The following is a 17,299-nucleotide window of genomic DNA, read 5'->3' on the forward strand; positions in this document are numbered from 1 at the left end:
ACATAACTAAATTTTAACATTCCTCCCCCTTTCTCCTTATTCTTTATCCATTAAGTTAGCTTTTCAAGACTTTGGCAATGCAGAAGGAACTGCTGTGCAGCTAAAATATTGAGGGTTTTTTTAAAACAGCAATAATGTTGGTCATAAGTCCTTTGCACAGGGTCACAAGAACATTGTTCCATCATTAGATATGTCTAACTTCCTTCTCTGCTTCAACCACAAAACTCTGTTTCCTCTTGTCGCTCAAAATATAGTCATTTGAAACACTTAACATTTATTCTTCTAGTGTGGCTCTGAAATCTTAATATTATCTGCTACCTAATCTTGCATAACTCTGCATTAGGCATAACATTCACTGTGTAGTATTATACATTCACACCATTAGTTTTCTACATTGTAAACAAAAAGAAGGCACTTCACAATGTGCTGTGGGTATTTATTTTTAAAAAGAGAATAGGAAAACAAGCCAATTTATATTTAGTGCTAGAGGCTCTCCTCGTCAGTGACAGTTTCCTGATTAATTAGTTAATCCCCCAGATCTGTAGCTATCTCATTACTAGTAATGTCTGTGACCTGGTGTGACATGCTGGCAAGTTAAGAGTACCAAAAATTAGGCCACGGGTTCATGAACCAGTTTGCTTAGAACTAAATTGTAGATTCAACATTTTATATCCCAGTGATTTTGACAGAAAGTAAAACATGTGCTTAAAATCAATCTCATCAAAACAAATGAGACTACAACTCCTAACTTTGGCTGCATTGTAGCCCAGTCTTCATATATTGGAACATTATATAGGTTGTTCTGCTCATTCCAATGGGTGGGTCAGCACACTTATTGGGATGGAACTCCATAGGACTCTTTCCAGGTAAACATGCCTAGCATACTGTGAACTGTTATAGGGCTTTTCACAAGTGTTTCTCCATGTGTTCTGTAAACACATGGAGTTGTTGTTGGACCAGAGCACGCCAGGCACTCCTGTCTTCCACTGCCTCCTGCAGTTTGGTCAAACTCATGTTAGTAGCTTCGAGAACACTGTCCAACCATCTTGCCCTCTGTCGTCCCCTTCTCCTTGTGCCCTCCATCTTTCCCAACATCAGGGTCTTTTCCAGGGAGTCTTCTCTTCTCACGAGGTGGCCAAAGTAGTGGAGCCTCAGCTTCAGGATCTGTCCTTCCAGTGAGCACTCAGGGCTGATTCCCTTAAGAATGGATAGGTTTGATGTTCTTGCAGTTCATGAGACTCTCAAGAGTCTCCTCCAGCACCATAATTAAAAAGCATCAGTTCTTTGGCGATCAGCCTTCTTGATGGTTCAGCTCTCACTTCCATACATCACTACTGGGAAAACCATAGCTTTAACCATACAGACCTTTGTCGGCAAGGTGATGTCTCTGCTTTTTAAGATGCTGTCTAGGTTTGTCATCACTCTTCTCCCAAGAAGCAGGCACATGGAGTAGGCAGGTCCATACCTGTTGGTGCCATCCTCACCACAAATATGCAGGTCAGCTCCATCCCAGCCTCTACAAGTGATAATTTTATTGTCTTATCCCTTTTGTAAACCACACTGAGGTTTTTTTTTTCTACAGTCAAACGGTATGTAAATTTCATGGAATATATATTTCAAAATCACTAGCATGCTCTGCTCCAGGACCTTCTTGTTATTTTCCAGCCATTCAGAATGCATCCACTGGCTTCCTCCCCAATAAAAAAATGCATCTTGCATCTTTGCTACTATTTCTTGCAGCCTTTTTGGCTACATTAACCCTCTCCTCCCCAACTCCTCCCCACTAGATCTCTCAGCAACTCACATATATCATGTCAATTATGTGAGCTTAAAATCCACTGGAGGATAGATTTTGACTGATATCTGGAGAACTCTTAAAGTTTCTGCTGTGACGCCAACAAGGGCTTTGCAAATCCCATTAAATCATCTTGTCTTCCCTACACATGGTTGCTTCTGTCTCAAGTGTCCCACTTCCCTTGCGAGAGCACATCCAATATGTTTTCCCCTGGAACTCATTGTAGCAGCTATAAAATACTTTGCTATGTAAAGCAGCACCATGTTTTGCTAAGATATTATCATGGTCCCTTGTTGCTCATCGTTTTCAGTTGCTAACCATTTGAATTGTGCAAGCAAGTAAACCACACTTTCTTCATGCCTGGTGGAAGATTAATGTTTGGAGCTTAGATGAGCAAAATTATAGAGAAGGAAAACAACAGGTTTGTTGGGTTATTTCAAATGACTGAAAAAATATATATCCGTTGCATTTAGATGCTCATATATTGCATTTAGAGACAATGGAGGCACAAAGCAATTGTATTTTAAACATTTTAAATAAGTAGTGTGTAGCAGACGAGGCCTGATATGGTGATGCAATTGCATTTTGCATTTAAAAATGCCCTGGGGAAAATAGCAATATGCTCACAAGAAGGCAAAACAACTTTGATTTCAATTAGATTTTCGCTCTTTACAACCAAGGCTGAATTTGAACCAGGATCTTTAATAAGAAACTGAACATAGCTAATTTGCAATGAGATCACTGCATGATTCGCTTGTGGAATTAGCTTTTCAGACTTTGGCCCGGTGCTTAGTTTAGAACAAGCTGTGGTTTGGTGTGGACAAGCAGTGTGCACACTGCTTAAAAGTTCCTCTGGTGCTCCTTCCCCTGCCACAAACGAAACAAATCAGAAACTGGCTTGACATGTCCAAATCTGAATCTGTCTCCCACTCTCATAATCATAAGTGTCCTCTGCTGCAGTCTTGTGTGTGTGTGGCAGGAGAGCAGATAAACATATAAATATACATACATTTTAATTTATAGATCACTTGCTCAAAATAAAATAAAATATCCCAAGCAACGTGCAATGCACCAGGAATGCTTTTTGGAAAGGGAAGGATAAAAGTTCCTATAGAGAAAGGAGGGAACATACAAAAAGGAAACAGCTAGAGCACAATCTATAAAATGGATAATGCACCCTTTGCCATATCGTCACAGGGCAGAAATATGTAACAGAGCAAAATAATAGGAACAGCAGGATAAAATTCCACATTAAAAAACACTAATCCAAAACAGGTAGCGGTCTTGATGAACCAAGCATGTTTCAGCTGTTAACAACTGGACAGGCTAGGGTTTATTACACAGTAAGTTCCCGAAGTGGAAGCAGTGGGTGGTTATCTGAACCCAGCACAATGCTGTCCCTCATACCTAGATCCAGCATAATGGCTCCCTATTCCTCCTTTAAGTGCTAACATTGAGATGTGTGTCCTTGAATGATTAAAATGGTCTGAAGACTGTCTGTTTTGCTTCTGCTTAGTTTCAGTAACAGACCTCAAAAAGAGTTTGCTGTCCCAGTGTATTACAGAACTAACTGTAACCAATTCAGTTAGTTCTATAACCACACATTTCCTGTGGCTACTGTTAAGAGTCATTCCAGTGGGGTGACTGAATCACTATAGCAGCGAAGGCCTGTTTCCTAAGAAGGAAACAGGCACCCCACTCCTCGAAGCACTTCACGTGAATGAGAGCCAATCCGCAGCAGCGAAGCACTTCGTTTGCAGCTCAGAGCTCGAACCATTATAAAAGCAGAACTGCCTCTGCTGAAGCCAATTCAGCCCTTGCTGTTTCTGATTCTGCAGCGATCTGAAGACATGCTCTACTCACAAATGAAAGGTATGTTCAATTTGGGCTTCTAATGCAGAACCAAGGGTGATAATCAGCTAGGTCTTACTCAGAGTAGACCCGTTGAAATGAATGAGCATAATGTTCAGTGGGTCTACTCTGAGTTGAATACCACCCATAGATCATTTTTTATATTTAATCAAATGTTTAAGGTTGTAACACCATGCACACTTACTCAGGTGTAAATCAGTGGGTAATCTGTGGCTCTCCAGATGTACTTGGACTCCAGCCCCAAACCAGCACAGCCAATGGTTATGAATGATGGGAGTTGCAATGCAGCAACATCTAGAAGTCTATAAGTTTCCCATTGCTGGCACAAGTCCTATTGAAATCAGTGAGATAGACTTCCAAACATATGTGCACAGGATTATTATTTTGTTCTGCAGATGAGGTTGAAATAAAATGTATGTGTGAGACTTGTGGAAGGGTATCCAGCACTCTGTCCGATGACAGATTGGAGCTCAAGTCTCACTCTGCTTTCCAGTTTTTCAACTTCTAACTCCTGAATGTCTGCCATGGAATCCTTGTGCATGACTGAGACTTCTGGGATATATACTAAGGTTAAGATGGGGCAGTGACCTTGGTCTATTAGGCCCCATGCCAACCCATCTGAACATAGCACTTCCCCATGGCTGCCACTGCAGGATAAGAGTCAGCCTGATGAGCACAAGTTTAGGAGGTTTTTCCAAGCCGTCGAGTGCTCAGCTAAACACATGAGGAGCCTTTGTTGTTGGGCTCCACAGAACAGTTTGAAAAAGCATCACTCTTATCTCCAGATCCTCATCCTGTTTGGTACCTATTCCAATGGTCACCACTGAAAGTTGGTGGAGCTGCTTCTGGGTAGAAGCATTCTAGGGCCTGGGAGAGCAGCTCTGGTTGCCTTCTGAGAAAGCTGAAGAGAGGCCACAGCACCCCTGGAACTGGGATCTGCTCCTTACCTAGCCCAGCCCACTCTGCAGATCTTCATTAAAAGATAAGCATTCCAACCAAGTGGCGTGTTAGAGGAGGAGGAGTAGTACATCAACTCTCCTTCTGGGATAGTTGATCATAGGGTCTGGGTCAGTTCATATGGAAAGAACCAGTCCTTGAGTTATTGTGGTCTTGAGAGACTTAAGGCTTTATAGGTCAAAACCAGCATTTCTGAGATCTGTGGAACTTTCAGAAGAGAATCTCCCACAGACTGAAGCCAGATGTGGTTTTACAGTGAAGAAGAAGAAGAGTTTGGATTTGATATCCCGCTTTATCACTACCCTAAGGAGTATTAAAGCGGCTAACAATCTCCTTTTCCCTTCCTTCCCCACAACAAACACTCTGTGAGGCGAATGAGGCTGAGAGACTTCAGAGAAGTGTGACTGGCCCAAGGTCACCCAGCAGCTCCATGTGGAGGAGCAGGGAATCGAACCCGGTTCACCAGATTACGAGTCCACTGCTCTTAACCACTACACCACACTGGCTCCGCTGCACTGCAGGGGGCACCAAATCAATGCTGTAGAAAAGAGCTCAAGAGGAGTGGATGGGGAGCGCTGAATTTTAGCACCACACAGAGCGCTTCTATAATTTGAGTGCCCAAAGTCTGCCACTGCTGCAGCTATGCACTGGGTGTATAATAAGGTGGTCTCAAGTAACCTTGTCCTGCCCTGTATAGGGATGTATATCTTAGTACCTTCACCTTGAATCGGGGCCAGTAGTAAATTGGCAAATCCTGCAATTAATGTGTGATACGCTGCCACTAGTTTGTCCTCGCAAGCTAGCTGGCCACTGCATTCTGCACCTGCTGCAACCTGCAGGTCAGCCCCAAGGGAAGCCCCACATAGAGTGCATCGCAGTAATCCAACTGTGAGTTTGCCAATGCTTGAAAAACTCTGGTCAAGCTGTCCCGGATGCACTCATGGGAGTGGGGTGGCAGTGAGGTTAGGGGGTGCCATTTTGGCAGTGTTGCACAGTACCACTGCCCCTCACCCGTCACCACTGATTTAAGCGCAAAACTCTGTACTTTGTTAAGAGTCTTAAGGTGGAATACAGGACACGTGAAGCAGGTTTAATTAGATTAGTCTATAATACTGTATATGCATCATAGTTTTTGAAGTTGGTGATTAATTTTAGATAACACCAAGTCAGCAGGGACAAAATTGAACAGTAATTTGTATGGTACATGAAAAGAAAACTACCTAAAAAGTCTCTCTCTCTCTCTCTCTCTTTCTCTCTCTCTCTCTCTCTCTCTCTCTCTCACACACACACACACACACACACACACACACACATTTTAGTGCCTACATGCCGATCCATACATACAAGGAATGTATTGGTACTGACAAACTAAAAAAAAAATTAGCAAAAAACATTTTCAAAGCCAGCCTTGCAAGTTTAGCTGTCCATGCTGATCCAAAAGTTGGTATGGGCAAATATTGCATGTGGCAAAAGAGTTATCAGAAAAGCTGCATGCCGTTTGTTGAAACAGTTCATTGGCATAAATTTCAAAAATAAGCACTTCCAGAGGCTGAAGGCAAGCTGTGCATAATCTGCAGATCACGTTGTTGATATTCAGATTGAGGCTAGTCGTATGATTATGAGAAATGAGCGTATGATTACTCTTGACACATTCTTTGTCTCTCAGGTTGCCAGGCTCAAAGACTTTTTACAGACCATGTGTCTTAATACTGCTCAGCTGTGCACTGTGTTTTGTTTATTACCAAGGCACTCTGGGAAATCTCAAATTCTGTGCTCCAGGTACTTTTCATACCATAATTACATGGAGGCCCCTACCCTGAAATAAGCACCAACTGTGTACCAGAGCATCATATGGGCAATCAATTTAGTTATTTAGGTGCCACAACAAAGTCATTATTCTTTAGACAAACATCAAAGAAAGGAGGGTGACAAAAGCTGGAATTTATTGTATTTTTATCTTGCTGGTTTTTTGTGATTATTCCCCAAGCCCACTTTTATCCTCATGACAACCCTGTGAGGCACATTACGTAGAATTAGGTTTATGGTGATAGGAACTTGGGTGTCCCCAGTACTAAACTGACACTACAAGCTAGAGTCGTAATGGCCTCAAACATTTATGTCTTCTACAGTGAGAGAACAGAACCAGGAATGATTGTGTACTGTCATTAGGACTGGGCGATACTATTGATATATCGTCCGAAACAGGTTTGAAGTCCATGTTGTGATATCGGTTTCATAATTTTTGACCTGGCAATATATCGCAGATCATGATGTGTGTGTGTGTGTGTGTGTGTGTGTGTGTGTGTGTGTGCACACTATGCAAAAATCACAATGTGGAAAAACCGTGAAGCCAGCCAGTGCCTCTATATTGCTCCATCCTTATTTCAAACATCGTGATATATTGGTATAGCACAATGTTTAGCTAGTGATCTGTCACAGTGTTGAAAACCAGATATTGCCCAGCCTTAACTACCATCAGTACCAGAGGCAGTTTCCTCTGAATCGCAAGTGGGGAGCGCACTGTTGCACTCATATCATGCATGTGCCACTGTAAGGCTTCAGTGCTGGACTTTGGTCTTATCTAGCAAGGTTCTTAAGTTTTTAATCAACTTTCAGGAGACCTCAAGTGAGATCACTTAATCAGGAGTTAAGCCCCAGTTGAGCTCTGTGGAAATATGGCCATGGTAAGGCATCCCATCTCAAGTAGCAGATGTTTTAAGTACCATAAAGGGTAGGAAATGTCTAGCGTTTTATTGCGGGCATAATCTGCAACGCGTTTTTGACACAATAATGGCGCATTAGTTGTGTGCTTATTGTGCTTTCGTTTGTTCTGCGATTCTCCCCCATTGCTGCCCTGTTATTCCTGTCCAGAGGGGCAACAGAGCAATGAAAATGGGACCAAACTAAAGCAGAACATTTGTGGGATAAAAAAGATACAGGATTTCAGCAGGAAGGTACAGGATATGCACTGATTGGAAATGAAGTAGTGTGACTGCCCCAAAACTTTTGCAGGCACAAACAGTATTGAAAGCAGGATCACGTGTGCTCCCCCGATAGCATTATGAACACACATAATCATGAATGTGCAATAAAGAGGGAATATTGAGGAGGCCTAAGCCTCATTTAACTCAGTGGGGCTTACTTCTTTGTAAACATGTATAGGATTGCACTGTAAGACCCACTAATGCAATGGGACCTAGTTTTCAATAAACGTGCACAGGATCAAGCTGTAATTGTTTTAGAAGCAAAAATAAATAATGAGACCTTGACAGCATGTATTTCTCAGATCCTATACAAGCCACAGAAGGAGCAGGAGAGTTGGTTATCTATGAAATAACATCTGACAGGCATGACTTTTCTGCTTTTAGGCTCATTAGACTTCATAAGATAACAGTAAAATCTGAATGCATGTTAAACATAAAACTCTTCTGAGATTGTTAACTGAAATTAAATGTTACACACAAAAAACGGAATCTAATCCTAATCATTGCTGTGCAAGCAGTCCTTCAGCCTGCAAGAACAATGCAGCAAGATCTGTGACAGAAATGCCACAGCAATCCTTTGCAAAAGGAATGACTTTAAACTAATGGAAGTATACTTTCCAAAGAGGCTTGCGCATGAAAAATCCCTAATTCAGCATTGTTGAAAGCTCTTTACCCTGAGCTATAAAGTGAAATATATTCATATACACTCTCTCTAAAGAAACAGGTATGAGCCTTCGGGACAGAAGGGGGATCCTGGAAACTAAACAAAAATGCCTAAGTGACCTATGTGGCTAGGTGTGCCTTCTACCATTTTAGTCTGGTACGTCAGCCTACAGCCATGTCTGGATTGGGACTACTTGGACAGTGTGGCCCACAAATTAGTAACCTTGTTATCCCCCCAGATATTATATCATTTCATGTAGTGGTCTCTGCATAACATGAGTTTTATTGGTCCTGTGCTGGAGAATGGAAAGGGTACTACAATGCACTCTATGTGGAGCTGTCCTTGGGACCGGTCCAAAAGCTCCCAACTGATGCAGAATGCAGTGGCTCAGCCAACAACATGTGGTACCTCTGCTAAAACAGCTACGCACTGGCTGTCCATATGCTACCCAGACAGGATTAAGGGTCTTGTGTCCATTTTCAAAACCCTGAACAACTTGGGTGCAGGATACCTTAAGGACCACCTGAGCCCTTATTTCCCAACTCCATCACTGAGATAATCCAGAAGAGCACTATTAGAGGGGTGGGGGTGTTAATCGGGTTGTTGCTGTTTCGTTCTTGTTTTTACTATGTATTTTGTGTTTTTCACCTGCATTTTTATACAAGAACCACCATGAGATCTATGGATGAAGGGTGGTATACAAATTTAATAAATAATAATAAATAATTGCCCCCTGTGCTACAGAGGCCCAAATTGCCTCAATTCGAAGTTGGGAATTTAATGTTTCCAGTCCAATGCTATGGAACACTCTTCCAGCAGAGATTCAGTAGGCACTTTCGACTTTCAGGTGACTCTTGGGAGATCTTTTTATGCTGGCAGGCCTTTGTAGCTGTTTAAATTGTGTTATTTATTTATTGATTTGCCAGTCAGTTTAATGATTATCTGTATTGTTTTTAAAGGTGTTCAGTGTTTTAATGTTGTATACTGCCCTGATACTTCATGATATAGTGGTATGTAAATACTTTCATAAAATAAATAATCAAATATACTGTGACACTTAAAATTCATTTATTCAAGTTCAGTTTAGATTTCAGGTGGAGCTTGATTTCTGTACATTAGCAATCTCAATTTTTAAAAAAATGTCCACATAGAAAAGCATAATGGAATTTTTATATGCATGTTTAGAAGAAATGCAGTAATATAGCCTGGGTTTTACTAAACATCACGTGACTGAAGATGAGTTGCACATAGTGCTGCAATTTCTAGCCCATGTGACGTCTCTTGTACCTTTAAGAGCGGTATACGAGGTAGGCCTAATTCAACTAAACATTAACCACAGGAGAATAAGTCACTTCTCACCTGACATACGTTGTGGAATCAGATGCACACTAGAGGTGCAACTTCAACACCTATGCTCTGGAATTGGCCTGTGATGGGTGTCCTTCCCAGCCTGTCAATCAATATAGTTCTGTATATCTACTTATGCTATTTTAGGTTATGTACCAATAGCATGGGCCCTGTCTGACTCACAGGCAGCCTGTCTCTGCAGAGCTTTTATAATAGCTAAGGAAATTATTCTTAGGCTTTGGAAAACAGCTACTGTACTTGGGATTCATAACTGGCTAGAACTTTCCTGTTTGGCAGTCAATAAATGGATGGCTTATTTTTTTTAAAAAAAACAACAACCAGGTCATGACTGATACTTTTAAGCACTATGTGCCCCTTGTTCTTCAAGTGTGTTAGTGAAGACTAACTGAAATGGGTTCCTCTTCATTTCCCCCCAGATATTATATCATTTCATGTAGTGGTCTCTGCATAACATGAGTTTTATTGGTCCTGTGCTGGAGAATGGAAAGGGTAGGAACATAAACTAGGGACGGAACTGCAACGTTGGATGTTTTGTTAAGCCGTTGGATATTAAGATTCATATTAATCTTAAAAATAAATATTATCATTGAAAACTCCAGTAGGTACAGGGCTGTTTTTCCCATCTTTCTTTTGTCAATGCAGCATTCTGATGGGCAATTGGCCTTAGGCAAAATGTGCCCTTTTGTGCAGCCCTTCATAGGTAAAGCTTATTTATTAAGAGTTGGTGTGCTTGCTGCATATGAATGGCATGACTATCTAGGGCAACTGGGCTGCTGGTTCTCACTAAGGGGAATGTTGATGGTCACCCACTGTAAGCATTGGCCAGGCTCCTCAAAATTATATGCACCAGCCTATGCGCCAGATATCCATCTCATGCATGTACCCCTGAACAATATATTGAAGGGACATGATCACACTACAAATTTTTCACATTTAAGAACTAATTCAGATTTAATCAACAACAGAGAAATAAGGCACCTTTTTGCTTGGCACATGTTTATCTGAAGACCAGAGTATCATGGAAATTTGGCAAGAGTGCCTCAGAGGAGGCTCAGGAGTTATTCAGCAGCCATTTGTGCAAGCAGAATTTCCCTGAGAGCTCACACAGCATCTACTGGCAGTATGCCTGGCATTCACTGCTGCAATTAGCACTTATTTTTATTGGCACCACATTTGTCCCCAGAGTAATTACAGGTCACCGCCACATGCTGTTCTATAGTTTTACCTTTTCCTACCTTAATCCTCTGTTGTTGTTTTAAAAAAACACAACAACTTTCCTGTGCCTTGAAGTTTTTGCTAATTTTGGCCTCTTGTTTCTTTGCCATTTTATTGGGTGGTAAGCGATGGGAGCGCTCAAATCTACCAGCAAGGGGGGGACGGGGACTGTGAGTTGCCAAAACTTGCACAGAAGGCCAATCCCACATTTTCCCACTTTTCCTGTAATACAGGACTTGAGAGAAAGCAGGGGAGAATCAGCAGGCGAGAAGTGGATTATTATTTGTATAATTCTTCCTTCAACTCACAGAAGGTCACTTGCAAAAGCCCCTTCCTTTCCCACCCACCACTCCCACTCTTTACAGTGATTTTCCTCACCCAGATAGGCATTTGCAGGTGAAATTTGGGAGGACCTTGGTGTCCTTTCTACCTGTTAGTTCTGCTCTGCAACTGCAGGGTGGCAACTGGAGGCGAAGTTTAACTTTGCTGTTATTACCAACCAAGAAAATAACTCTAAAAACCAAATCTTAATAATATACTGCACTTGTAAAACCAACCAACCAACCAACCAACCAGTAACGTTAATTGTGAAAATAGCAAAAAAAAAATATAATATATCCATTTTATTTGTTATTATTATTACTATTGAAGGGGAGCGGGCGGCGCTGTGGTCTAAACCACTGAGCCTCTTGGGCTTGATGATCAGAAGCTCGACGGTTCGAATCCCTGTGACAGGGTGAGTGCCTATTGCTCTGTCCAGCTCCTGCCAACCTAGCAATTCGAAAGCACGCCAGTGCAAGTAGACAAATAGGTACCACTGTGGAAGGAAGGTAAATGGCATTTCCATGTGCTCTGATTTTCGTCACGGTGTTCCGTTGCGCCAGACACGGTTTAGTCATGCTGGCCACATGACCGAGAAAGCTGTCTGTGGACAAACACCAGCTCCCTCGGCCTGATAGCGAGATGAGTGCCGCAACCCCATAGTCGCCTTTGACTGGACTTAACAATCCAGAGGTCCTTTACCTTTTTTTTTTTATAAAAAAAAAAACCTTTTTATTACTATTGCACTTGTTAAACACTTGTTAGCCGAAGGACTCCAAGCAATTTACAAGACATTTAAAACATAAAAATAAATAAACTATATCATAAAAACAGAACAAAACAAACCCCCATAACACCCACAGGAACCTTTGGCAGCAAAACAATATCACATTTGCCTATCTAAAGATAAGTCTTTAAAGGTAAAGGGACCCCTGACCATTAGGTCGATTCACGGACGGCTCTGGGGTTGCGGCGCTCATCTCACTTTACTGGCCGAGGGAGCTGGCGTACAGCTTCTGGGTCATGTGGCCAGCATGACTAAGCCACTTCTGGCACACCAGAGCAGCGCATGGAAACGCCATTTACCTTCCTACTTGCACTTGGACGTGCTTTCGAACTGCTAGGTTGGCAGGAGCAGGGGCCGAGCAATGGGAGCTCACCCCGTCACGGGGATTTGAACCATCAACCTTCTGATCGGCAAGTCCTAGGCTCTGTGGTTTAGACCACAGCGCCACCCGTGTCCTAAAGATAACTCTTTACCTGGTGCCAAAAGGATGTCAACAAAGGTGCCTGGCAGAGCTCGTTGGGGAGAGCACTCCACAGACAGGGAGCCACAACTGAAAAGGCCCTCTCCCTTTTCACCACCCTCGGGTCTCCCTCAGCAGTGCATGGAGGGTAAGTTATCATACCTCCCAAAGTTGATTAGTAATGAGTGTGGTAAACTATGGTAAAATGTTGGTCTACACTGAAAAATCTAGACCTGGGTGAAGTGGACACATAGCAAGCTCAGCCTACATACCAGTAACAAGAGTTTCTGGCTTTCAGCCCTCCCTGCCACGACTGCTGTGCCAGTAAACACCAGCAGGAGAAACCAAAAGCAGAAAATTTATTTACTGCCAGTTGTAGTTCTACTTCTTGTTTGGCACAATAGTCTACCATCGTTTTCCCACATTTTCCATAGCAAACAGACCATGAGAACCCACTCTCTTATTACCACATGGCTTATTTGCTACAAGCAATGTGGAAAAATAATGGGCAATGGATTTAATCAAGCTTCAGAAGGGGTCCTTCCATTCTAGGCACTTTTTCACAAACAAGGGCTGCAGGTATAAGCCATAGCTGAAACACCCAACTATTTAAATTAGCTTTGGGTAAAAATACAGGGCATCTATATTTTTAAATTATATTTCCAAGACATGCTGTTCTTCCTACAGAAGTGACTGAGTCATTTGCTCAATGACTGAACTCTTGTTTATGTGATGTATTTTTTTTTTTTAGAAGTGGGGCTCATTAGCCAGCTTTAAGCCTCAAGTAAATGGGTGTTGTGCTATTTGCAGCCACCCAGCGCATTGTATGAGATGTCAGAACTCTTGTGTAAAGCACACATGCCAAAATTACTCAATAACTGAGTTCACTCCCATACCATAAACCTATGTGTAACTATAACACAGTATAATAATACTTGCTATTACCTGGCCTTAAAAAAATCCCATCAATACATACAAATGCTTTAAAAAATCCAAATCCTGCCATCATGAGTAAGTCACAAACAGCCATCACATATCTAAGTTTAAGAAAAAGGATTTAAGTGAGTATTTTCAAGTGCAGAATTCTTGGGAGAACAAAAGTAAAACCATTCTTCAAACTAGCAGCCCATCAACAAATTGCCTCCCAGGAAATATGCATGACCTTGCATCACTTACTTCCTTAACAGCCCTTCTTTTCTTTTCTTTTTTAAAAAACACCTTTTATGTAAAACTTTTGGCAGGACCCCTTAACCCTCAATCCTTGCTGAAACAAAGCCTCAAGGTGCAATCCTGGGCAGAGTTTTATCCATGACTTCACACTATACAGAACTGCATATGGAAATATCAGCCACCCACACGCTCATATATATTATATAGCACATTCACAGAAACTACACATGGAATACGAGGGCATGTATCTACTTACAAATACACACATACATAGCGTGTATGTTACACACAAACAGAGGCAAGATCCCACTGACTACATACAATATGGTGTGTGTGTGTGTGTGTGTGTGTGTGTGATGTGATGTGATATATATATAATACACACACACACATATGTATGTGTGTGTGTGTGTATATATATATATATATATGTGTGTGTGTGTATATATATATATATATATATATATATATATGTATGTATATGTATATATACACGGGCACACATACACGCATGCATGCAGAGAAAATACACATGAAACACACACGCACCTACCGACAAACACACACACACGTACGTAGTGTGTACGTAGTACATACACACACACATTTATGTACAAAATAATAAACTGTTGTACGGCCGCCACCATGGCGCAGTGGGTCGGTGCGTCCGGTAACCAGAAGATCGGTGGTTCGAGCCCACGCCGGATCCCTGCACTGCGCAGAGGGCTGGACCAGATGACCCTGGGGCTCCCTTCCAACCCTACACATCTACGATATACTACGTAGACCCACGCCGCGCGGCGCGGCCCCTTTAAGCGCCGCAGCCTCGAGGCGGAGCCTGTCAAAGAAGAACTTTTGCCCAACTTTTCGCCCAGCGGGTCGAGCCCTTCTCGCCGGCCCTTTTGGCTTTTCGGGCGGGCTTGCTGTGAGGCCACCGGCTCCGAGGGAGGCTCGAGAGTCAGGCGGCGCGACCCCCACCCTCACCCCCACCCCGGCCTTCTGAGCGGGGAGAAGACCCTTTCCAAGCGCCGCGCTCCCCGTCCGTGTCGCCTCATGGAGTACCTCACGACTTTCACGGGCAAGAGCAGCCGGCTGCTGAGGGGCACCGCCAGCCGCCTGTGGGGTGCCGCGCCCGGCTCCGGGGGCCCCCGCCAGGTCCACTTCCAGGACTCCCTGCACGAGGGGGAGCCCAAGCCGGAGCCCCCGATAGGTAGGAGGCCTCCCCGTGGCGCTGAGGGGTCGGGACGGTGCGGGGTTTACTCGGGAGGAGGAACTCCGCTTATGGGGCGGTAGGAAGGGGGTCCTGTGGGAGAAATTTTCCTGCCCCCCCCCGTTTATTCTCCCCTTCCGCCCTCGCACACGTCACGAAAGGTATAGGAATGCGGGCTTCTCTAGGACCAGGGCTACTTGGGGTCGGGGGAAAGGAGGCCTCTGGGGAGCCATGAGGAAGCCGAGGCGGAGCGGGCCTCCAGAGTTCAACTCCGGTGGGGCGAGAAGTTGGAGGAGCCCGCCGCCCCCTTTCTCAAGCGTGGTTGCAGGTGGTGGTTGGGGCGGTGGATGTGTGTGTGGGGGGGCGGGGAGAAGGGCATCCTGGTGTGTGGGGGGCCTCCCCATTCCCCTCCTCATCCCATCCCAGAGGTGGGGCGGGGGTAAGTAAGGAAACTGGCGCCTTGCGTTGCTGTCAGGAAAAACTCGGGCCCACAAGTGTAAGAAGGCTGGGTGTGGGCCCAGTGGAGGTTGCAGAATGCACGGAAAAGTATACATTTCCTACAAAAGGGACACAAAACTTTGGGTCCCCGAGCATGCTGAAGCTATCCAATATTGGAAGCGCTCAGAAAGGCAGCAGTATATATGTCATTTTGTACATAAATGTATGTATGTGATATATATATATATATCGCCACATGCAGACTATGTACGTGTGCGTTTGTCAGTAGGTACATGTGTGTTGCATATGTATTTTCTGTGCATGCACAATATTATATGTGAGTGTACACACACACACACACACACATTGTATGTAGTCTACCCGTGGTTTTCCTCCTCCATCGTATTCAATGACACCCAAAGGGAAAAGGTATAGGCATGCTGGGTGGGCGTGCAAAGGCAGCTGTTTCTGCGCAAGGATTCCTCTCACATGTGGACTTGCTTCTTGTGGTGGAGATTGGGCCCAGGGAGCTTGATCCTTTCAGCTGTGACACCTGGAAATCAGGAGGGCAAGAAAGAGGTGTGGCTCAAGACCAATACAATCACTTCGCCAGCATGGGGGGCGGGGGAGAATAGTAAAAGTTGTGTTTGCAGCTGCAGCAAGAAGAGGCGGGCTGTGCCTTGCAGGAGCAGTTCCTTCCCCTGTCAAAGCTCAGCAGGGAGGGCTGGGCCAGTTTCGGAAAGCAGCCTGGTTGCTCACATGCCTCAAGCTCGTAGTAGCCTCTGCCATTTATTTGCACACTTGCTTTTCCTTTTGGGGCGAGGGCGGTTAGGGTAGTATTCTAGGCCTAGACCCTGCTGCACCTCTGGAGTGAGAGAACAGGTGAGGGGGATTGGAGGTAGCGGTGGCCATTCCTTGAGATCAAGGCTCACTTGCTTTCACAAGCAAACAGTGGTTTGCTCAGTGCCTCTAGTTCTGTAGGTTGCTTGGGACCATCGGGAAGTGAAGATGATCACATTCCCAATAGTCTTTGTAGGTAGGTCCTAGAAGAACTTTCCTCAGTCTCCAGATGTAGCTTCCTAACATCCTTAAGCACCAACAATACTGCCTGGGACTGATAGGGGCTGGAATCCAACAACATATGGAGGGCCACAAGCAGTAAAAGAGCCTTTGTAGATGCCAGAGGGTATAAACACTGGAAGCCACTTCTAGTGCTGGTAATTGTCTGTGAAAGTTTTGAAGCCCTGCTTCCTCTCCCCCTTCTGCACCCATGGAGTAAGCATGATGAGGTGGGGAAAGTCTACTCTTCTAACCATACATGATAAGGGTTTCAGTGCTGAAACCATTAAGAGTAGGCTGTTGGCTTCATTATTGGCCATTCACTTCTGAGCTTATAGGGTGTGTTGGTAGCGAAAATGCTTTTTCATAATAGGCCCATTCTTGAGATTGCATCTCTAATTTCCATAGACATTTTCTTCTGAAATGCATAGTCAAAGAGAATATTGATAGTGGCTCCTTATCTGCCTATCAAAATGCAAATGTTGTGAGGCTTGTAAATTACCCTGTGTTCCCAATGGGCTGCACAACATCAGTACATTGTATATGGATTTATTTCCTAACCCACCTCACAGGGTGGTTGCATGGAAAATATGAAGCTAGAGAGAGCCATGTATGCCACTTTTAGCTCCTTGGTTTCCACCAATAATAAATAAATTAAGGAACAAATTTTCGAATCTTCATGAAAGGGAACAAAGGACAACAGATGAGTTGGTGATAGTTTATTTTCAAATTCAAGTTGCTTTTCCCATTATTCACATTATAATGGTGTCCTGGTTTTTACTTTTTGAAATATGGGAACCATACATAAAGGTACATTAATCAGACAGCTTCCTGTCAAGTGTACACTTGGTCATAAACTTGGCTTTACTGCCAACTAATACGTGGAAAGACCTTGATCTACAGAGTGATGATGAAAAGTATAAAAGCTCAAGTGAGAAAGAGGAAGAATACTTCTTGATGTCCTTTGTAATCCATCCAAGAGAACAGAGATAAGTAGCA

At 43.6% G+C, this 17,299-nt stretch overlaps 1 protein-coding gene across 3 annotated transcripts in view; it reads left to right on the top strand.

Moving 5' to 3' along the window:
* Positions 1–17,299, top strand: part of OXR1 (oxidation resistance 1) — a 207,585-nt gene that overhangs the window by 165,113 nt on the left and 25,173 nt on the right. For 2 of the 3 annotated variants that reach the window (XR_014549941.1, XM_083622052.1), the window contains exon 1: positions 14,212–14,803. The exons of the other annotated variant lie outside the window; for it this stretch is intronic. Coding sequence is in view for 1 of the 2 variants with exons in the window: in XM_083622052.1 (XP_083478178.1) it covers positions 14,647–14,803 (157 nt within the window). In the remaining variant the exon portion in view is untranslated. Of the gene's footprint in view, positions 1–14,211; positions 14,804–17,299 lie in introns of those variants that run through there. 3 annotated transcript variants of the gene reach the window in all.

Source organism: Podarcis filfolensis (genome assembly GCF_964270895.1).
Source record: "Podarcis filfolensis genome assembly, chromosome: 7".
In the NCBI taxonomy this organism is placed as follows: domain Eukaryota; kingdom Metazoa; phylum Chordata; class Lepidosauria; order Squamata; family Lacertidae; genus Podarcis; species Podarcis filfolensis.